The 23,472-nt window shown below is 36.9% G+C and overlaps 1 protein-coding gene across 1 annotated transcript; it reads left to right on the top strand.

Moving 5' to 3' along the window:
• Positions 1–6,449: 6,449 nt before the first annotated feature.
• LOC130974916 (uncharacterized) lies at positions 6,450–8,272 on the top strand. The gene is made up of 5 exons (XM_057899754.1): positions 6,450–6,702; positions 6,815–7,050; positions 7,153–7,368; positions 7,585–7,677; positions 7,967–8,272. Exons 1-5 carry the CDS (start codon positions 6,450–6,452, stop codon positions 8,270–8,272), a joined length of 1,104 nt encoding a protein of 367 aa, XP_057755737.1.
• Positions 8,273–23,472: the final 15,200 nt, after the last annotated feature.

The raw sequence follows: 23,472 nt of genomic DNA, 5'->3' as shown, positions 1-23,472 counted from the left end.
ACAATGCCAAAAGCGTATAAATTATCCGCTTATCAATGGTGTACTTGTACTAGACCCTTCACTATATTCAGAAATACTCCTCAACATGTCAAGAAAGTTAGATACCTCTACTGTCTTGGTCTCTACTAAATTATCTCTATCTCCTGCAACAACCAAATATAGGAATAAATCATAATTAGTAAAACATCATACTCATCAACATCCTAATAAGCTACCCTTATGTCTTGTTCGTATGTCCAAACTCAACCTTTCTGATCTCCTTGAAACTCAGGGACTAATGCATGGCTTCCACTTTCCACCATTATCATCCACATACCCTTATTCCACTAATCATCTTATGCTTCATTTTCTTCTCTTTTCATCATGCTTACTCAATTCAATTCCAAATCCCTGCTTTCAATCCTGGTGATGCCAACATACTCTACCTAGGATCTGCTTCCAATTCCCAATTCCTCTGGTAGATTTCTTGGATTATTCAACACCACAACAAAGGCTTTAGCATAGAATCAAATTGTCCTAGTTGAGTTTGACTCTTTCCCAAACTCTGAATGGGGTGAAACTGTGCAATATGTTGGGATCAACAACAATACAATTGCTTCAACAAAGTGGACCCCATGGAATACTAGTTTACACAGTGGAGACACTACTGATGTTTGGATTAGTTACAACTCCACAACTAAGAACTTGAGTGTATCTTGGAAGTACCAAAAATCATATGGTCTTGAAGAACACACTAGTCTCTCTCTTGCAATTGATTTGACAAGGGTCTTATCTGAGTGGGTTACAATTGGATTTTCGGCTGCAACAGGTTCCTTTGGAAAGACTCGCACTCTTCTGTCATGGGAGATCAACTCAACTTGTGATAGAGCTAAAGAAAACAATTCAAAGAAGACAAGGTTAGTAGTGATTCTAACTGTTTGATAGTGCATGTTTGGTTGCATTTCCTGAGATGAAAGCTGAAAAAGGACCAATACATGTGACATTATCTTTGACAAAGGAGCACGAGGCTTCAAAGTAAGCATAAACCTGAGAAAACCCCTGATTATAAGAATCTGAGTTTTAACTGCTATCTCTATAGCATCGAATCAGTTGATTGATTTCTTTGTGGCAATTTCATCTTACTTAAATTTCTTACAATCTCATTATTCTCCAATAAACAAGAGCTTTGAACTCTGTTTTAAAAAATAAAGAGTGTAAGTTTAATATCTTATTGCTTATACAATGCAAATCTTACTATGAACTAGTGAAGCAAAATGCAAATCGGTAGGATATCACCAACCTGAACGAATAACTCGAGATCATTCCCAATGTGAACAAGGTCGAGATTGCGATCGAAGTGGAAAACGTGAATGTGGCTGTCAGAGCTTCCAACATCGAAGACGACGGCATAGAAGCTATAGGCTCTGTTCTCAGGCAAAATCTTGCGGTGCGTGAGGGTGTAGTCTTCGATGGACTAGTTGGAGGAAATGGAAGGCAACACATAAAGCACAATCGGGACGAGTACCAAAGGAACCGCCACCATCATTAGCGCTCCACGGAGCTGGTAAATCTTGTCAGAGGACGACTCGTGTGGCAACCGCAACAACATTCTTCTGAATCTGAGTTCTGGCAGCTCCACGGAGGAAGACGATGGCTAGGTGGCAGTATGGTCGTCGAGGAGCTCAGTGGAGGATGGCGACCGGTGGCGGATCTTGCCATTGCAGGAAACGGCGTCGATGAGAGAGTTCGGCAATGACGGATGGTGATGGTGGCTGGAATTAGGGTTTGGGTTTCTCAGAGAGCGAGAGAAAGGGGGTGGGGTACGTGGGTCTTGTTCTTCCCAATTGAGTAATTGTAAATTTTTATAAAAAATATTTTAATAAAAATAATACTAGCTATAGTACTATGGCCACTAAATTTTTTCATTAAAAGTAGGTTTTTTTACATTTTTAGTGGCAATAATAATAATTGTCATTATAATATATATTATTAATGACAAATATATAATGGTCACAAAAACATAACTTAAATAAGAAAATAGTGGCCATTGTGTTATTGCCGCTAAAAGTTTGTCACTAAAACTAATTATTCTTGTAGTGTACTAATCACTATTAAAAAAAACTTTTGACCCGAGTAAATGATCCGTCCTATCCTAGAAAACCATGTGAATTTGGTGGTGCAGATTTGGTATTTTTTTTAATTTAACGGTTTCAAATCTTTTCTTATCTATTTTTTTGTCTGTTTGATCTCTTTTAACACCTTAATGTATTTAGTCCAATTTAAAAGGTTGAACTTATTTTAATACTCATTTATTTTATAAACAAAAATGTTATGTGTACATAAAAAAATTTTCATTATATATTTGTATAAATACATGTCTTTTCACTACAACAAACGCGGCAGATGGCGGCAGCTGTTTGGCGGCGGTTGACCTTTAATCGCTGCAAAATTGAAACTAGCGGCGGCTACACGGAGGGTTGGTAGTCGTCTATCTTTTAGCGGCGGTTTTTTTGTAACCGTCATTAATTGATTACATTCAGCGGAAGAGATGCTGATTCAATGTTTGCTGTTTAGTGACGGTTTCAGTCCAACCGCCGCCATCTTTAACATTTCTATTAACTTTGATATTCGGACGTTATAACTTTTTACAGACTAACAGGGTACAGACTAAATTTCTCACTAATTTCTTGACCCTCGTAATACAAAAATGTTTTCTTTCATAAAATTTAGAGTTTTCCGTTAGTAATTAAATTGAGTTTGTATGTATTTTCATTTTTGATATATTCTAATAAGTTTATTTTCACAAATACGTTTGATGTTAAGGGAACATCAACCGTGTCACTCGTTTTACGTTAGAAAAAGTTTATTTTAATAATATATTTAATGAGGTGAACAATCTTGAAAATGAGATTTTTTCATTTAGTATAAGAACTTCTATGTTTGTATTCAGGCATAACTATAAAAGAAATACTTAAAATATGTATAAATTAATGCTAATTTCAAATTAGCATGTGTTTATAATAGGCTTCTTCGAACTTAGACCTTACTAATCATAAATCAATTAATTGTAAATGTAGTGAAATAGGTAATACTGCAATCCGACCATTAAATTAAAGGACACAATGTAGTTTGTTTAATTAAAAGGTCAATTTTTCTCGTCAACATCATATTGACCTGGCCAGAAAAATTCTGTAATGAATCTACTGGCTTCACGTGACACAGGATCTAATAGGTCATCTCCAAACCATGATTTTTTGTTCAGATTGAAGCACTGTTTTGCAACATGTACGCCATCTTCTACTTGTTGGTCATCTGAAGTTTTGTTGTCTTCTTCCGACACCTTATTCAGGTAAACTGCATGGACATGTTAATGCCAGTGGATGAGATTTCGTCTAAATTGTCTGCTGAATCAATCTCTGCCCCATATAGAGTGTCGTTAACTATTTCGCCTGAATATTCAGCTAGAACTGAAAATATAAATCCGCATACAACAATATTAGTATAATCAGAAGATGCCAATAACTTCCAAGTCATTAGATAGTACTTTAGGGAAAAAATGGTACGTGTAATTTTCTAACACAGGATTCAAAACTAAAAAACAATAAACAACAATTACCATCTCCGTTGTTGACCGTTTGGGAAGATTCTTTGGAAAAAAGTTGTGTAATTTTCAATTCTATAAATTTCATTTCCTCATGTGATGCAATATCCAACTCAACTGCATGCTTGTTTGTAAAGCGCATCTATATAATAAAATTCATAGTTCATTATCTTTTTGGGTCAACACTGTGTCTGTATTAAGAACTTTGTACATAATATATTTTTTAACCTTCAGTTTAGTAAGTATGTCTTCAGAGCTCTTTCCAGATGCACATGTCACAAAATCATATCCAAATTTCTTCTCGTACATTGATCCCCATTCATAAAGTTCCTACAAATATGAATGTTGACATTGCAAATATTAACGCAGCAATTTTGTTATTGTATTTCAACTTAACATATGTATTGATCAAATATAGAAGTATTTATATAGCCTTTACATGACATTAAATATATATGTTCATATTAGGATTCAAATTCCTTAGAAAAAATAACAATAAATATCATAAAAAATTTAATTCAAAAAACTTTAAACATATTGCGTAAGCATTCTAAATTTTAAATTTTGAATTAAATTTAATAAAAAGCTAAAATTGAAAATAAGACCAACGAAGAATTCAAATTTATTTAATCTTAAGCGGTTACACGTACATTTAAAATTCAATTAACAACAAACAATAAATTCCTAAGCTGAAGGATAATTACTTAACAGAAATAAATTTTATAAAGGTCTCACTTAGTGTAACGACAGCAAGACACGTACATTTAAAATTCAATTAACAACAAACAATGAATTCCTAAGCTGAAGGATAATTACTTAACACAAATAAATTTTATAAAGGTCTCACTTAGTGTAACGGCAGCAAGTCAGGCCCAATATTTCAGGAAAGATCTTAGTAACAAATTCAAAATTTTAGCCTTAATTTCCCCACACGTTTATACCCCTCAGCACACAATGTTTCACAGAAAACCTTAACTTAATCTTCAGCACCTCCTCCTCACATTCATACGCCTAATTTGGGGCCGCAAGCAGTATTTTATCTCGGAGACGTTGCGCCAGAATATGCTATATACTCTGCGCTACGTGCTTCTGCTATTGTTGCTCCTCCACTGTTACAGCTTGAAATCCTGTTTTGTTAACCAAATTAATATGCACGTTGTGTTCCTCATTCTTCTTGGCTGTACTTGTATAAGGTCTTCTATTTTCTTTGGTTGGTCTGGTCCTTGTTGAGATCACTCCTTTGCTGATTTTATGGTGAGTTATTCCATTATTCTTAATTTGCCAATGTATCTAACAAAACTTCTATCATTATTGTTTTATTTAACAAAATTTAAGTGCTTAAAAAATTTGCTGTATATTTACTAAGTCTATGAAAATTTATAGTACGCCTGATGTTAGATTCATGGGGTATTTGATAGTCACAACATTTTGTTAACCCATTCAAATTGCTGAAAGCTTGTAGCTATTTTACGTTTCCTTTGATTGAATTCATTTTTTTATTTTTAGTTAATTAGGTTCAGTCAACTATTGAGCTTTGTTAGAGGATTCCTTCACTTAGAATAAAACAGGAAAAATGAAAAAAAAAAGAACAAAATTTAAAGTTTGATTAATATTCAATATATTTACTTTATTTTTAATAAATTATTTAATATTTGTTTCAATTGACCGAAAGTTTGGATTTTGATTTTGATGCATCTTAAGTCTTATTCCACCAACTGTTTGTGTAAAAAAGTTTTGGTATTTTCTATTATGTAAAAAAGTTTGGATTTTGATGCTTGTTAAGTCTTATTCCACCAGCTGTTTGTGATAATGTCAAAGACACCAAATGTGATGATAGAAAAGTGATCTGCTTTTAGTTTAGTTTCTATAATTTGTACACTTCCATTGTAACATCCCATAAGTGGTACAAAATTGGAAAAATGTTTAGTGCATGAAATATTATGAGGATAGGGTTGTTAGAATTGTCTTGCATGTTGCTTTACTCTTGAATGGATAGACAGAATAGTGGATTAGACTACTTTATTCTAAGTAATTCTTATAGTACTTTGCTGACTGTGTGGAATTGCTCTTTCTAAGTTTATATACTCTGTTTTTGGATAAGAAGACTTTTCAAAAATTAGTATTTGGATTTTTTTTTAATTGAATTAGTGTAGTCCTCTGACAGAATATTAGTTTCAAGGTGAATTCTATAGTGTCTAAATTTTACCAAATTTATTTTTTAGAGTAAATTTTAAATATTTAAAAATGATTTATTTTTATATTTTTAAAATTAGATATTTTTAAACCTTTTTTGCAAACTAGACAGCACCTATTAGGCACCATAGGAATCAACTGGTTTGAATGAAAAATCAATTACCGAACTTCTTCTTTTTCTGTGACATCAAAATTCACTTGAATATATAGTTTTCAGAAAGCGAGGAAGAGAGGATAGTTAGAGAGTTTGCTGTATTGCTGGATGCTTGTTTAAATACGGTGAGACTCATTTACTAAGAAATTTTTTTATGTTTGAACACACATATTCAAAAAACTGTGAATAACATATCATAAATGGTGTGCTCCAAATCACACCCCTTCCTTAACTAACTTTGATTGCAATCTTTGAATATATTTTTTTCTCAAGCACTTCTCATCCGATTTAAACTCTTATTACGAAGCTCATCTTGTGTGCTCCCATGTACGGTTGTCGTGTTGCCAAATCTATGGTGACATTTTAATTTGCAAAATTTCAATAATAGATGTGATTTTTATTTAAGGCATGTAATCTGTGTAGTTACACTGAAATTTTAAATTTATTACATTTGTATCATTGGCTTTTGGTAGGTTTTTACTCTATAATAAGTGTTAGTAGTTTTCTTGAAGGTTTGGAAATATGCCTAAGAAACCGCGGTACACCTGTATCTCCAATGCTGGCACTGACAAAACCCAGCATATCAACACTGGGACTGAACATGTTGCTGAGCCTGCCCAAAGTTCTTCGGATGATGAAGATTATGATCCCGAGGCTGATGAGGTTGACTCATGGGATGATTACGTTGATGGCTTATATGCTGAAGAAGAAGCTGTACCCCGGAACAAGTCCAACGGTCGCAAGGATACAGATTATTGGAATGTTGTTGTAAGCGGTAAAATTTCTATCTTTGGTCTACATTATTTAATCATAATTGGATGACTTTGTTTTTTTTGTTTATTTTAAGGTAACACTAATACAATTAATCCTTCTAATTTGTTTCTTAGATGATAGCATCACAAGAACGATGAGTTTGAGCATCAAGGAGGCCATAGTACATCCTCCTAGCAGAAAAATCATTTTAGAGTTTAATAAAGAGTTGCAACCGATCGGTCAGGCGGCTGGATTATTGAGTGGGTTTCTAGGGAATCTGGGTATTGACTTTCAACATTTTCCCATCAATGAAGACAATTGGAAGACAATGGACAAAGCTTTAAAGGAACATGCATATGAGACAATTAAGGTATGATATTTAAATTTAGAATTTATTATGTTAAGTAAAATCAGATCAAATTCTTACTTTTCCACTTGTGGACGTGCATCGCATTGTGTCTCAAACTTTTAGCGCACCTTTCGGTATGAAGAGGATGACAAGGGAAAAATAAAGTGGGTAATGATTCAAAGGTTAGGAAAAATCTGGAAGGAAGCAAGAAACCACTTGTTTCACAAGGTTTACGACGAGGAAGAGAGTTTCGAAGTAAATGCCAAGCGTAACCCATCAGGAATAGATGCACAGCAGTGGAGATGGTTCCTTCACTATCGTTTGAAGGAATCTACAAAGGTAATTAATATTAAATTGGTACTCCATTTAATGTTGTAGGTTTTAACATTTTTAATACCTGAATAAAATAATTGATAGAAAGTGATATAATTAAAAAGCCAAAAATCTCTCAAATTAGTTTTAAACCTTAAAAAATAAAATCCGTGACACTATGAAGGCATCATTACTTTATACAATTCATTGCATGATACACTGTATTTGTGTATTTATTTATAGGAAATGTGCAGACAAAATTCTCAAAATCAGTCGAAGCCACTATATACACATACTGGGGGCTCTAAGACAACAGCAAGGCTAAGGGATGAAGAGGTAATTATGTGTGTATTATGTTTGATACATATATTTTTGGTTTGTTATATTCTTTTGTAACATGTATGATTGGGTAAATATTTTATGTGGTTATAGGAGAAAAAATAGCAATGGCGCATCAGCAGAGAAGAGATGTTTATTATGACTCATAAAAAAAGGGATGGCACATGGTTAAATGATGATGCGCGTGTTGTTGGAGTAAGTAGTGGTTAAGAATGATTTACATCTGTTACTCTATTCATGTTGCTAACTTCAAAAACACATAAACTTAACTCCGATATGTCTGTAGGAAACGATTGCATGTATCGAGAGCCAAGGTGAAACCTCAAAGGAGATTTCTGTTACTGATTCGCTTGCGCAAATCCTTGGAAATGAGCATTCAGGACGAGTTCGGGGGTTAGGATTTGGACCATGTCCAAGCGAAATTATTCGTAATACTCCACAATCGAACCCTAGAGTGCAAATTGAGGAGTATCAGAGAGAAATTACAGAATTGAAGGAATTGGCAACAGAACAGAAGGCGGAGATTACAGAATTGAAGGCAGCAGTGGCAGAACATAAGGCAGCAGCAGCAGAACATAAGGCAAAGATATAGATCATGGAGAACCTGGTGAAATACATCATCCAACAGCAAGGACATACTTTGCCACCTGAAATTGATGCACAGCTTAAGTCTTTGGGGAGTGGAGCAAAATAGGGATCGTAAACACAATTTTTTTTCCTTTGTGAACAGTATACTTTAAGAAAGTATTTGTTATTAACTATTTTCATTTGGGATCTATAAATATCAGTTAGAATACCACATCATTGTGTTTTAAGTCAAGTATTTTTTTACTGTAATTGCAAACATAATCAGTTAAATTAATACGTAACATGTTAAAATTAAATGATTTTTTAAATATTGATTGTGATATGAAAACAAAATTCAAATAATCAATTTAAATCAAAACAAAATTGAACTTTTAGCGGCGGTTACTATGGGACGACGCAAAATCCTAACTTTAACAAAATTAAATAGCGGCGGTTATCTACCCGCCGCGAAATCGGTCTAAAATCAGTTCTGGAACATAGAAGCGGTTTCTAACCGCCGCAAAATGTTTTCGACGCTAAACACAGTTTGGCAGCGGTTATTCCGGCGGTCGTAAAAAATCGCCGCTAAAGGTTTACTGGCGCCCTTACTAGTAGCGGTCAACCAACCGTTGCAAAATGTCTAGCGGCGGTCAAACAACCACCGCCATCCGAGGTTTCAACCGCCGCCATCTGCCGCGTTTATTGTAATGTTTATTTGAATATCTATTATATTTGAAAAATGTTTTAGCGTCTAATTTTTCGTGTTTACGTAATATGATTGATTTATTTTTAATATGCATATGAAATTGATTATGTAAATCGTTATGTATAAATTGCATAAAGAAATTACTTTAATGTATGTGACAAAATTACTATCTAGTGTATGTACGTATAAAATAATTATTATTTATACTATATGATATTATAGGATCAATTTGGTACAAACATAATTGTATGTGTTGTGAAGTGCAAAAACAACTTTTTTCTTTTAATAATTCTCCATATTTATAAGGAAAAACATATTAAATTTCTTCAATTACATTATAAACTAATTAAACAGAACTCAGACAAGCCAGGGGGGAAACAATTTTCTTTTTCTTGTTTGAGACAAAATGAGTAGTAATAAAACACACATATAAAGATGACTTACCCACAAGCCGGGTTAGTTATATTATCAAACTCTTTCCCGAATCTTCTTTGGTTTCCCCAAGTAATGGTTAGGAAGTGAACACCTACACTGAAAATAATTTCTCTTCCGTGTTGATAGGGTTTCCCAAGATGGATGATCTCCGGCTGGACAAATTTTTATATTTTTAGATATTATATATATTTTCTAAATACTGATTAGCATAACATAACATGTTTGTTTGTGATAAATTTTCACTAAGAGAAAATATTTGTATGACTAGTTTTTTTCTATATATATTTTTTGAATTTATCATTTTGTATTGTTAGATAAAGTACGACACCATACTTAATAAAAGTTAAAGCAACTATTAAACAATGTCAAATAATTTATCTCAAAAATTCAAACTATTAAAAAATATATATGACACGTGTTATATTCATTTGTTTCTTCACATAATAGTCTTTTTTAAATTAAAAATATGAATTTAGGGGAATCGAAGGACTAGAGGGCGAACATTTTCAGTAGAAAAAAAAAAGAGTGTTAGTGTTATTACTAGAGTAAATATATATATATATATATATATATATATATATATATATATATATATATATATATATATATATATATATATATAGTACAATCCTAACTTATAATAAAATTATTATCCTGATGAATTAATAATAAACTGATTTAACGATAGTTCTGACACGATATGTCATTATATATTCTATTGTGTAAAGAGAAGAATCGATCGAAGAGTGGTATGATGAAAGCGCTTACTCCTTGCCAATGAGGGTCCCTTACTTCTTCATCAGGGTTCGTCATTTTATGTACGAACTATGAAGTTCTGCTCCAAATTTCAATTTTGGTGTATGTTGACATGAAAGTCGATGTTAGTTGTTATATATATATTAACAGATGCACGTAAGAATTTATATACAAGTGTAGGTCATGGCAGAAAGCGTAAAGATCGGGTAAGGAACTATTCAACCATACATATAGCTAGCAGCGTACGTGTTATGTTTCCGTCACAAATTAAAGGATCATATGGGAATCTGTGATGTATAAGATAAGCAAAATATTGAGCAAACCTTTAATAATTTTCTATGTCCTTTCTTTACTACAAAAAAAAAAGTAAGGTATCAAGCTCAAATAAAATGAAGGTTAAATTTTTATATTAGTCCTTATAATCTCACTAAATTTATAATTGAGTTTCTACTCTTTAACAATTTTTAATTGGATCTCTATACCTATTTTAAATTTGTAATCATATTCTTATTATTCTAAAAACATTAAAATTTAATGGAATATACTTAGAGTTTATTTGGTAAAGTTTTTAAATAAAAGTTATAGTACCTATATTTAATAAATCAAATTAAAAATAATTTTTAATAAACACAAACAATAATAATTGTGTTTGTTAAAATAACTTTTAAAATTTTAAAACACTATAATAGATATAAGTGTAATAGTTAAAAATTTTCGCGTCACCATCGTCGAGTGATAAACCATTATTTTATGATTTATATTGTATTTAATTGAGTGGTTTTTATCAAGTCTTTACCCACTTATTCATATGATTAGCATTATATTACAATTCCTTCCCAAAGTTGTTCTATGGTTGTAAACTTGCTTCCTAGAGATATTTTTATTGTGTATTTTAATTCTCTTTTATACCATTCGATGCTGTGATCCGTGTGTTAAGTGTTTCAGGTTTCATAGGGCAGGAATGACTTAGAGAATAAAGAGGAAGCTTGCAAAAATGGAAGGAACACAAGAAATCAAGGAGATGACTAGCGAACACTGACGCGGACGCATGGCTCACACAACCACACGAACTGGAGAAAATCGCAGTAACGCGTTCGCATGCCTGATGCGAACGCGTGGATTGGAATCTGCACGAATGATGCGAACGCATGGACGACGCGAACGCGTGGCGAGGAAAACGCTGAATGACGCGCACGCGTGGACGATGCGTACGCATGACATGCGCGATCTGCATAATTAACAAAACATGCTGGGAGCGATTTTGGGCCATATTTTGACCCAGTTTTCGGCCCAGAAACACAGACTAAAGCCGGGGAATATGTAGAGACTCGGGGGAGATTCTCATTAGGATAGTTTTTAGTTTTTAGATCTGATTTTACTCCTCCTCTAGGTTTTCACACTACACATTCATAATTCTTAGAATTTTGATTTGCTTTTGGATTTGGATATTGAGAAGAGTTGTTACCTCCACCAAGACTTCGTCATTCTAGTTTGTTTTCTTACTTTTCACTTACTCTTTCATATCCTTAATTTGTCCAGAGTTATAATTGGATTATTTTTAGAGTTTATTAATACAAGAACTATTTTTATTTTTAATTGATCTTTTGATTATTGTTTATCATGTCTTTCATTATTTTCCCTTTTAATTTTATGAAGTCTACATTTATGATAATGGAGTAGTTTCCCAACTTAATTGGGAGTTGATTAAAAGGAGAACCTTGAGTTAGAATACTCAAGAGTCAAATTGTAATTGGGTTTATTGTTGGTTGAATCTCTAATCACTAATGCTAATCCTTTCCAAGGGAAATGATTAGAACTTGTGAATAGAAGTTGACTTCCAACTTACTTGATCTTCCTTTATTCAGTAAAGGATAACTAAGTGGAAACAACTACCAATTATCAATTGATCTTGAGAAAAATTCAACAAGGATAGAACTTCTAATTAATCTTCTCCCGATCAAGATCTTTATTTAAATTATATAAATTCTCTTATTTATTTTCCTGTTTCTCAAACTCAAAATTTCTTGGAAAACCTCTGACTAATAAGCTGTACTCTTTTGTCAACTCGTTGGGAGACGACCTGAATTCATACTCCCAGTATTTTTATTCTAATTTTGTGACAACCCTTTTAAATTGATAAGCGGATTTTCACTAATTAAGAACTGTACTTGCAACGTATTTATTCCATTAATTTCTTAATCGGTCAATTTTTGTCTCCGTCACCGAGCCTCGTCGTCGTCATGGGTCACTGCTGTTGTGTGCTCCGTCGCTGTTGTTGGAGAGGCGTCATTGAGCCTCTGTTGCCAGAAAATGGTGCTACTGTCGTCAAGTTCTACTACTGGTAAATGTTTTGCTTTTGGTTTCATTCTTATGAACTCCAAGAACATTATCGTCACTGCATGGTTGTTACAGTTTCTGTTGCCAGAGTTTTTGGTCACCGCTGTCACTTGAGATAGTTGTCAGAGCTGCTGGCGGATCGGTTCAAAGGTCGTTGCTAGTTTGTTCTTTTATTACGGTAAGTATCTCTTTCTTGGAACCCTTGCCGTTAGTATTCTGTTATATGTTATTAAAGATTTCGCGATATTGATGATTTAGGATTAAGTTATCAAGGTTGTATGTTGCGATTAAAGCTATTTCTGTTGTTACGGAAGTAAGCGAAGCTGTGGATGCAGCCGCCGCTATTGCAGGCCAGGGAGAGAAAGAGATTTATTATGTTAAGAATCACTGCGGGCTTGATTCCTCGAGGTAGGGATTTGTTTTAAAATAAAAATGTTTTGGGCTTTGAATACCTAACAAGTTTTGTAGATTAATGCAAATAAATGAATGTCTTTGATGTAAATGATTTTCTGTTGTGATTGAAAAGTTATGTTTGTTGGTGATTGATTGATTTTTGAGTTTATGGTAAAATGGATTGAATATGTTGATTTTGGATTTTAAATTGAAAATGATAATGATTGGTTTTGAATAATGGATTTGGAAATGTTAATTTGACATGCTGATTTTGTTCGGTTGAGGTTGAATAGAGGAAACCTGATGTTGTTGGGTTGAGGTTGAATATAGGAAACCCGTGAAGGGTGGTAACCTCCGATTTTTAGGGGAGGTTCTGCTGAAATTTTTGTAAAAATTTAAGGAGTTTTAGAAGTTGGTTTAAACAAGAAATGAGTTCTCTTATTTCAATTTGTGAAAATGGTTTATGATTTAACTTACCTGGTTTTAAATAATGACGAAAAGAGATTTATTTAATTAGTTGAAGTTTTAAAAAGGTGAATTACTTTATTAAACCACGGGTTCAGATTTAGGAAGTGTGAGAGAGAACAGTATTAATAGAATTAGGTGATGGACTTGAAGGAAAAAGAGATATTTGGGAAAGGATGTAGTTGAGTTTTGATTTATAAGAATTCTTGTGATAATTGTTGCGAATTTTGGGAGTATTATATTGAAATTTAGGATTTAGAGAAGTTTTTCTTGTCAATTTAAAAAGTGACTAATTAGAGAAATGATTTAATGAGATTGAAGAGGTTATGCTGTGTTTGAGTTAGATTGTTTTTGGCTATGAAAGATTATGTTTTATTTTGAGTTAGTATACAACCTTGACCTTGAGTCTAGGGTGTCGTATTTAGAGACCTCATACCCGCAAGTCATATGTAACGATTCAAGCCTCACTCGGTGAATGATAGGGGTGTGAAGTAGGGTTTTGACGGAGTTATTGATGAGTATATTGAGAGTTATGATTTAAGTTGAGATAAATAAATATTGAGATTATAATGATTGATGACCATTATGTTATTAAGGATAAGATTAGTGATGATTATGAATGTGGTGATGATTCCGGCTGATTGTAGTGATGTGGGATAATGATTGTGATTGACAATGACGGTTATGTTATTGATGACACGTTTTGTGATGAATGAGACATGATTGAGAATGATGTGGATATTGATGAATTATGATTAAAATATTCATATGGCTTATGTATTTGAATTATCTGAGATATGAGTTTCCCTAGGTAGACGCAATGGCTTGCCAATTGCCACCACTTGCAAGATATGACCGGGTACTTTAACCCCCCGAGTTCCCCCATGGGCATATATATATATATATTAATTTGAGTTTGGGGTTTTCTCCATGGATATTTTTTAGCTTGGGGATGCGCGCACAGAGGGACTGTTCATACCCTGGATCGAGCTGTCCGATCCGGGATGTTCTACAGACAAAGCGACCGACCTCTTCAGGTCAGGACAACCCGACCTCTTCTCAAAGTGCTCGGACAAGTCACAGGAAAGCCCAAACAAAGGGCCCAAAAAGAGGAACACGTCCCAAATCCAAGGGCAGCCCAAGCCCTAGAGATAAAGGCGGTTCCCTTAAAGATGACCTCATTAAGAGATAAGATAAAGATAAGATAAAGATAACTAACTTATCTTATCCACAGGAGGCCACATCTCACCATTATAAATACACTGGAACACCCAGGTATAACTCATACTTTGATTCTACTCAATACCTGCTTAATACCCTTGCTAACTTAAGCATCGGAGTCTCTTGCAGGTACCCCCCACCCTCCGGGGACGAAGGATTAGCACCACCACCAAGTCCAACAAGTCGGACACACCAGCTCCGGCCGCTATACACCTGCCGGACACGTCGGCTCCGACCAACACAGAAGATCTCGTCCGAGATCGACCTACAGTTTTAGGTAACCCTCGAAACATTGGCGCCGTTGCCGGGGAACCTGGAAGTCATCCCATTAACATGGCGGATGACCATGACAATGACCACGATTCAGGTTTGGAAGACAGAACGCCGCATAAAAACGCAGACACAATACTCAAAGATACTCCAGAAACCAACGGAGACAAAAATTCATCAAATCCAGGAGTAATAGAAGCACTTCAAAATCGATTAGAGCAACTTGAGAAAGAAGCCCAACATCGACGTGAAAAAGAAGAAGATCTACGCCGGGAGATAAGGCGGCGCCGAGAATTAGAAGATAAGCTTATAAAACTCGAAGCTGATCTCAAAACTAAAGCTACTCGACCATCCACAGAGGATAGCTCTCAGAAAGATCAAGATCCATTCACCAGAGAAATTATGAAGACCAAAATTCCAAAAGATTTCAAGCTTCAGGATATGACTATATATGACGGTACCTCGGACCCCAACCATCATTTCAGCAACTTCAGAAGTAGAATGTACCTCACTGATGCCTCAGATGCAGTTCATTGCAAAGCCTTTCCAACAACTCTCACCAAGACAGCCATTAAATGGTTTGACAACCTACCTCCAAAATCCATCTCGAGTTTCGACGACCTGGCCAAGAAGTTCCTGGCCCGATTCTCCATACAAAAGGACAAAGCCAAACACGCACCTAGCCTACTAGGGATCAAGCAAGGAGATCGGGAGAGCCTTCGCAACTACATGGAAAGATTCAACAAAACATGCATGGACATACAAAGTCTACCAACAGAAGCTGCCATTATGGGCCTCATAAATGGCCTACGAGAAGGACCATTTAGCCAATCTATATCAAAGAGATACCCGACATCCTTAGACGAAGTACAAGAACAGGCACAGAAATACATCAACATGGAGGAAAATTCTCGACTTGGCGAAGCCTCAAGGTTCGGTTCTGCCTACCGAGATAAAAAATCCAAGAAAAAGGAAGATCGCTCCGGAGAGAAAATAAAAAATATCATAACTATACTCCTCTTAGGGTATCCTTGGTAGATGTTTACAAAGAAGTCTGCCATACAGAGAAAATCCCTCCAGCTCGGCCACTTAAAGGCAAAAGAGGAGGAGGAAATCGGAATGAATACTGTGAATATCACCGACTTCGAGGGCATTCCACCAACGAATGCTTCGACTTGAAAAACGTCATAGAAAAACTAGTAAGAGAAGGAAAGCTAGATCGGTTTTTGGCCAATCAGGATGACGAACCAAGAAAAAGAAGAAGGGATGAGGATGTCGGACGATTTGGACGATCACCTCGCACACCAGAAAGACACGTTCACGTAATACACGGCGGATTTGCTGGAGGAGGAATCTCCAAATCATCCCGCAAGCGACACCTCAAAGAGGTGTACCACGTCGAAGGAAAAAAGGAAGCCCCAGACATCCCAGCAATCACGTTTACCAAGGAAGACGCATCCGGAATCATCTCGGGACACGACGACCCCATGGTCATTACGATCATATTGGCAAACGCCAACCTTCACCGTACACTAATTGACCAGGGAAGCTCTGCCGACATCTTATTTAAAACTGCCTTCGACAAACTCAGCCTAGAAGAAAAAGAGCTAAGAGAGTACCTGGTGGACGAAATTGTGATCACATTATATGTTTCTTGGATTTTGAATGGAAGCTTATTTATGGCACTGCCATGTTCTGATTATTTTGAGATGAAGGCTTCTAAGGGGCAGCACCTGTGTGAGGTTTTCTTTATTGGAATTCACAACTCCGTTCAACTAACCAGCAAGTGTACTGGGTCGTCCAAGTAATAACCTTACGTGAGTAAGGGTCGAATCCACAGAGATTGTTGGTATGAAGCAAGCTATGGTCACCTTGCAAATCTCAGTTAGGCAGATTAAATCTGTTTATGGTGAGTTCGAAAATTAATAATAAAATAAATAATAAAAAGGATAGAAATACTTATGCAGATTCATTGGTAGGAATTTCAGATAAGCGGAATGGAGATACTGTAGAGCTCTCGGACGCCTGCTCTCCCACTGCTTCTACTCAATCCTTCTTACTCCTTTCCATGGCAAGCTTTGTATAGGGGTTCACTATCAGCTGTGGCTACTTTCATTCCTCTCGGGGAAATAACCTGTGCGGCTGTCACTCGCACAGCTAACCAGTCTGGAGGCATCACCCATGGTTGATAGCTACATCCCATCCTCGCAGTGAAAGCTAATGCACGCACTCTGTCACAGTACGGCCAATCACCGGTTGGTTCCCGCTCCTACTGGAATAGAATCCCTCTTTTGCGTTTGTCACTAACACCCAGCAGGTTAAAGTTTGAAGCACGTCACAGTCATTCATGAACGGAATCCTACTTGGAATACCACAGACAAGGTAAGACTTTCCGGATCCAGATAAATGCCGCCATCTATCTAGCTTATACCACGAAGATTCTGTTGGGGAATCTAAGAGATACACATTCAAGCCTGTGTTGCATGTAGAACGGAAGTGGTTGTCAATCACGCGCGTTCATCAGTGAGAATAATAATGAGGATTATTAACTCATCACATTCATCATGTTCTTGGGTACGAATGAATATCTTGGAATAAGAATAAAAGAGGAATTGAATAAAAGACAATAGAACTTCATTAATCTTTGAGGTACAGCAGAGCTCCACACCCTTAATCTATGGTGTGCAGAAACTCCACTGTTGAAAATACATAAGCAAGAGGTCCAGGCATGGCCGAATGGCCAGCCCCCTAAACGTGATCACAGGATCGAAAATACAATCCAGGATGTCTAATACAATAGTAAAAGGTCCTATATATACTAGACTAGCTACTAGGGTTTACATGAGTAAGTAATTGATGCATAAATCCACTTCCGGGGCCCACTTGGTGTGTGCTTGGGCTGAGCTTGATAAATCCACGAGCTAAGGCATTTCTTGGCGTTGAACTTTGAGTTATGACGTGTTTTGGGCGTTCAACTCCGGATCATGACGTTTTTCTGGCGTTTAACTCCAGACAGCAGCATGAACTTGGCGTTTAACGCCAAGTTACGTCGTCATTCTTCGAATAAAGTATGGACTATTATATATTTCTGGAAAGCCCTGGATGTCTACTTTCCAACGCCGTTGAGAGCGCGCCATTTGGAGTTCTGTAGCTCCAGAAAATCCATTTCGAGTGCAGGGAGGTCAGAATCCAACAGCATTAGCAGTCCTTTTGTCAGCCTTTTTCAGAGTTTTGCTCAAATCCCTCAATTTCAGTCAGAATTTACCTGAAATCACAGAAAAACACACAAACTCATAGTAAAGTCCAGAAATGTGAATTTAACATAAAAACTAATGAAAACATCCCTAAAAGTAGCTCAAACTTACTAAAAACTATATAAAAACAATGCCAAAAAGCGTATAAATTATCCGCTCATCACAACACCAAACTTAAATTGTTGCTTGTCCCCAAGCAACTGAAAATCAAATAGGATAAAAAGAAGAGAATATACTATAAAGTCCAAAATATCAATGAATATTAATTTAATTATATGAGCGGGGCTTGTAGCTTTTTGCTTCTGAACAGCTTTGGCATCTCACTTTTTCCTTTGTAGTTTAGAGGTATTGGCGTCTCTGGGGGAATTTAGAATTTGGGATAGTGTTATTGACTTTCTTAGTGAAGCATGTTGATTCTTGAACACAGCTACTCATGAGTCTTGGCTGTGGCCCTAAGCATTTTGTCTTCCAGTATTACCACCAGATACACAAATGCCACAGACACATAACTGGGTGAACCTTTTCAGATTGTGACTTAGCTTTGCTAAAGTCCCCAATTAGTGGTGTCCAGAGCTCTTAAGCACACTCTTTGCTTTGGATCACGACTTTAACCACTCAGTCTCAAGCTTTTCACTTGGACCTTCATGACACAAGCACATGGTTAGGGACAGCTTTGATTTAGCCGCTTAGGCCCGGATTTAATTTCCTTGGGCCCTCCTATCCATTGATGCTCAAAGCCTTGGATCCTTGCTTTTAGAATTTTCGCCTCTTTTTTTTTCACTGCTTTTTCTTGCTTCAAGAATCAATTTCATGATGTTTTTCAGATCATCAATAACATTTCTCTTTGTTCCTCATTCTTTCAAGAGCCAACAATTTAAACACTCATAAACAACAAGATCAAAAGACATATGCACTGTTCATTCATTCATTCAGAAAACAAAAATTATTGCCACCACATCAATGTAATTAAATTAAATTCACTAATAATTTCGAAAATTATGTACTTCTTGTTCTTTTGAATTAAAACATTTTTCTTTTAAGAGAGGTGAAGGACTAATGGGTTTTATTCATAGCTTTAAGGCATGGTTTACATACTAATGATCATGAGACACAAAACATAGATAAACATAGCATTAAAAACCGAAAATAGAAAGAAATAAAGAACAAGGAATGAATCCACCTTAGTGGCGTCTTCTTCTTGAAGGACCAATGATGTTCTTCAACTCTTCTATGTCCCTTCCTTGCCTTTGTTGCTCCTCCCTCATTGCTCTTTGATCTTCTCTTATTTCTTGGAGAGTGAGGGCGTGTTCATGGTGTTCCACCCTTAATTGTTCAACATTATGGCTCAAATCTTCCAAGGAGGTGCTAAGTTGCTCCCAATAGTTGTTGGGAGGAAAGTGCATTCCATGAGGCATTTGTTGATGATGCACTTCCTCATGTTCTTCTTGGAGGCCGTGAGGAGCTTCCCTTGTTTGCTCCATCCTTTTCTTGGTGATGGGCTTGTCTTCTTCAATGGAGACATCTCCATCTATGATAACTCCAGCTGAATAACATAGATGGCATATGAGGTGAGGGAATGCTAGCCGTGCCATGTATGAAGGCTTGTCAGCTATTTTGTAGAGTTCATTGGCTATGACTTCATGAACCTCTACTTCCTCTCCAATCATGATGCTATGGATCATGATGGCCCGATCCACAGTAACTTCAGATCGGTTGCTTGTAGGGATGATGGATCTTTGGATGAACTCCAACCATCCTCTAGCTACGGGCTTGAGGTCCAGTCTTCTTAGTTGGACCGGTTTGCCTTTGGAGTCTACTCTCCATTGGGCGCCTTCCACACAAATATCCATTAGGACTTGGTCCAACCTTTGGTTAAAGTTGACCCTTCTTGTGTAGGGGTGTTCATCACCTTGCATCATAGGCAAATGAAACGCCAACCTCACATTTTCCGGACTGAAATCCAAGTATTTCCCCCTAACCATTGTGAGATAATTCTTTGGGCTTGGGTTCATACTTTGGTCATGGTTTCTAGTGATCCATGCATTGGCATAGAACTCTTGAACCATGAGAATTCTGACTTGTTGCATGGGGTTGGCTAAGACTTCCCAACCTCTTCTTTGAATTTCATGTCGGATCTCCGGATACTCATTTTTCTTGAGCTTGAAAGGGACCTCAGGGATCACTTTCTTCTTTGCCACAACATCATGGAAGTGGTCTTGATGGCTTTTGGAGATGAACCTCTCCTTCTCCCATGACTCGGAGGAAGAAGCTTTTGCTTTCCCTTTTCCTTTTCTTAAGGAAATTCCGGTCTTGGGTGCCATTGATGGTGAATGAAAATCAAAAAGCTTAGGCTTTTTACCACACCAAACTTAAAATTTGCTTGTCCCCAAGCAAAAAAGAAAAGAAGAGTAGAAGAAGAAGAAGAAAATATGGTAGAGAGGGAGAAGAGAGGGTTCGGCTATGTGGGGGAATGTGGGGTTGTGTTGTGTGAAAATGTAAAAGAAAAGAAGGGTATTTATAGGGAGGGGGGAGGTATAGGTTCGGCCATTTTGGGTGGGAAAGGGTGGGAAATTGAATTTGAATTTGATGGAGGTAGGTGGGGTTTATGGGGAAGAGGAGGTTGATGTGAATGGTGAATGGGGTAATTGGGAAGAGGAGTTGAGGTGATTGATGAAGAAGATGTTGGGAATTGTGACATGGGGAATCACATCACAAAAACTAGGATTGGGAAGTAAGGTGGAATATGTTAGGTGGGGATCCTGTGGGGTCCACAGATCCTGTAGTGGGGATCCTGTGGGGTCCACAGATCCTGAGGTGAAAGAAATACCATTCCTTCACCCTATAGGCGTGTAAATTGCCTTCATGCTCCATTCTGGCGTTCAAACGCCCATTGGTGCATGTTCTGGGCGTTAAACGCCCATGTAATGCTTGTTTCTGGCGTTGAACGCCAGTTTCAAGCTTGTTTCTGGCGTTCAGCGCCAGATTGTCCTCTGTGTGCGCATTCTGGCGTTAAACGCCAGGATGTAGCTTGTTTTGGGCATTCAGCGCCAGAAAGATTCTCTATTCTGGCGTTGAACGCCAGCCAGATGCTCCTTCTGGGCGCTGAACGCCAGCCCGTGCGTCCTCCAGGGTGAAAAATTTTTTTCTTCTGTTTTTGACTCTGTTTTTAATTTTTTTGATTTTTTTTCGTGACTCCTCATGATCATGTACCTAATTCAACACAAAAATAACACCAAAATAAAATAAAATAAAATTAGATAAATAAAATTGGGTTGCCTCCCAACAAGCGCTTCTTTAATGTCAATAGCTTGACAGTGGCTCTCATGGAGCCACAAGGTGATCAGGTCAACTTAAGTGTGGTATTCCCAACACCAAACTTAGAGTTTGGATATGGAGTTTGGACACCAAACTTAGAGTTTGGTTGTGGCCTCACAACACCAAACTTAGAGTTTGACTGTGTGGGCTCTTCTTGACTCTGAACTGAGAGAAGCTCTTCATGCTTGCTCTCTTTTGTCACAGAGGGATAGCCATGTGCTTGAAACACAAGATATTCTCCATTCAATTGAAGGACTAATTCACCTCTGTTGACATCTATCACAGCTCCTGCTGTGGCTAGGAAAGGTCTTCCTAGGATGATGCATTCATCATCTTCCTTCCTAGTGTCTAGGATTATGAAATCAGTAGGGATGTAAAGGCCTTCAACCTTTACTAGCACGTCCTCTACTAACCCATAAGCTTGTCTCACTGACTTGTCTGCCAGTTGTAATGAGAACAAGGCAGGTTGTACCTCAATGATTCCCAGCTTCTCCATTACAGAGAGTGGCATAAGATTTATTCCTGATCCAAGATCACATAGAGCTCTTTCAAAGCTCATAGTGCCAATGGTGCAAGGTATTAAGAACTTGCCAGGATCTTGTTTCTTTTGAGGTAGAGTTCTCTGAATCCAAGTATCCAGTTCACTAATGAGCAAGGGAGGTTCACTTTCCCAAGTCTCATTACCAAATAACTTGGCATTCAGCTTCATGATAGCTCCTAAATATTGAGCAACTTGCTCTTCAGTCACATCTTCATTCTCTTCAGAGGATGAATATTCTTCAGAGCTCATGAATGGCAGAAGGAGATTTAAAGGAATCTCTATGGTCTCTAGATGAGCCTCAGATTCCTCAGGATCCTTAATAGGAAACTCCTTCTTGCTTGAAGGACGTCCCAGGAGGTCTTCCTCACTGGGATTTTCGTCCTCTTCCTCCTTGGTGCATTCGGCCACTTTGATTAAATCAATGGCCTTGCACTCTCCTTTTGGATTCTCTTCTGTATTGCTTGGGAGAGTACTGGGAGGAGTGTCAATGACTTTCTTACTCAGCTGGCCCACTTGTGCCTCCAAATTTCTAATGGAGGATCTTGTTTCATTCATGAAACTGAAAGTGGCTTTTGACAGATCAGAGACTATATTGGCTAAATTAGAAGTGTTTTGTTCAGAATTCTCTATCTGTTGCTGAGAAGATGATGGATATGGCTTACTATTATTCAGCCTATTGCGTCCACCATTGTTAAAACCTTGTTGAGGTTTTTGTTGATCCTTCCAGGAGAAATTAGGATGATTTCTCCATGATGAGTTATAGGTGTTTCCATAAGGTTCACCTAAGTAATTAACCTCTGTCATGGCAGGGTTTTCAGGATCATAAGCTTCTTCAGAAGCTACCTCTCTAGTACTATTGGATGCATGTTGCAATCCATTCAGATTCTGAGAGATCATGTTGACCTGTTGAGTCAACATTTTGTTCTGAGCCAATATGGCATTCAGAGCATCAATTTCAAGAACTCCTTTCTTCTGAGGTACCCCATTGTTCACGGAATTCCTCTCAGAGGTGTACATGAACTGGTTGTTTGCAACCATGTCAATGAGTTCTTGAGCCTCTTCAGGCGTTTTCTTCAGGTGAATAGATCCACCTGCAGAGTGGTCCAATGACATTTTCGAAAATTCAGAGAGACCATAATAGAATATATCTAATATGGTCCATTCAGAAAACATGTCAGATGGACATCTCTTGGTCAGCTGCTTGTATCTTTCCCAAGCTTCATAGAGGGATTCACCATCTTTTTGTTTGAAGGTTTGAACATCCACTCTCAGCTTGCTCAGCTTTTGAGGAGGAAAGAACTTGTCTAAGAATGCAGTGACAAGCTTATCCCATGAGTCCAGGCTATCCTTGGGTTGTGAATCCAACCATACTCTAGCTCTGTCTCTTACAGCAAAAGGGAAAAGCAAGAGTCTGTAGACTTCAGGATTAACTCCATTTGTCTTTACAGTGTCACAGATCTGCAAGAACTCAGTTAGAAACTGGTAAGGATCTTCAGATGGAAGTCCATAAAACTTGCAGTTTTGTTGCATTA

Source organism: Arachis stenosperma, chromosome 4 (assembly GCF_014773155.1).
Source record: "Arachis stenosperma cultivar V10309 chromosome 4, arast.V10309.gnm1.PFL2, whole genome shotgun sequence".
Lineage (NCBI taxonomy): Eukaryota > Viridiplantae > Streptophyta > Magnoliopsida > Fabales > Fabaceae > Arachis > Arachis stenosperma.
This window is presented reverse-complemented; position numbering and strand designations above follow the sequence as displayed.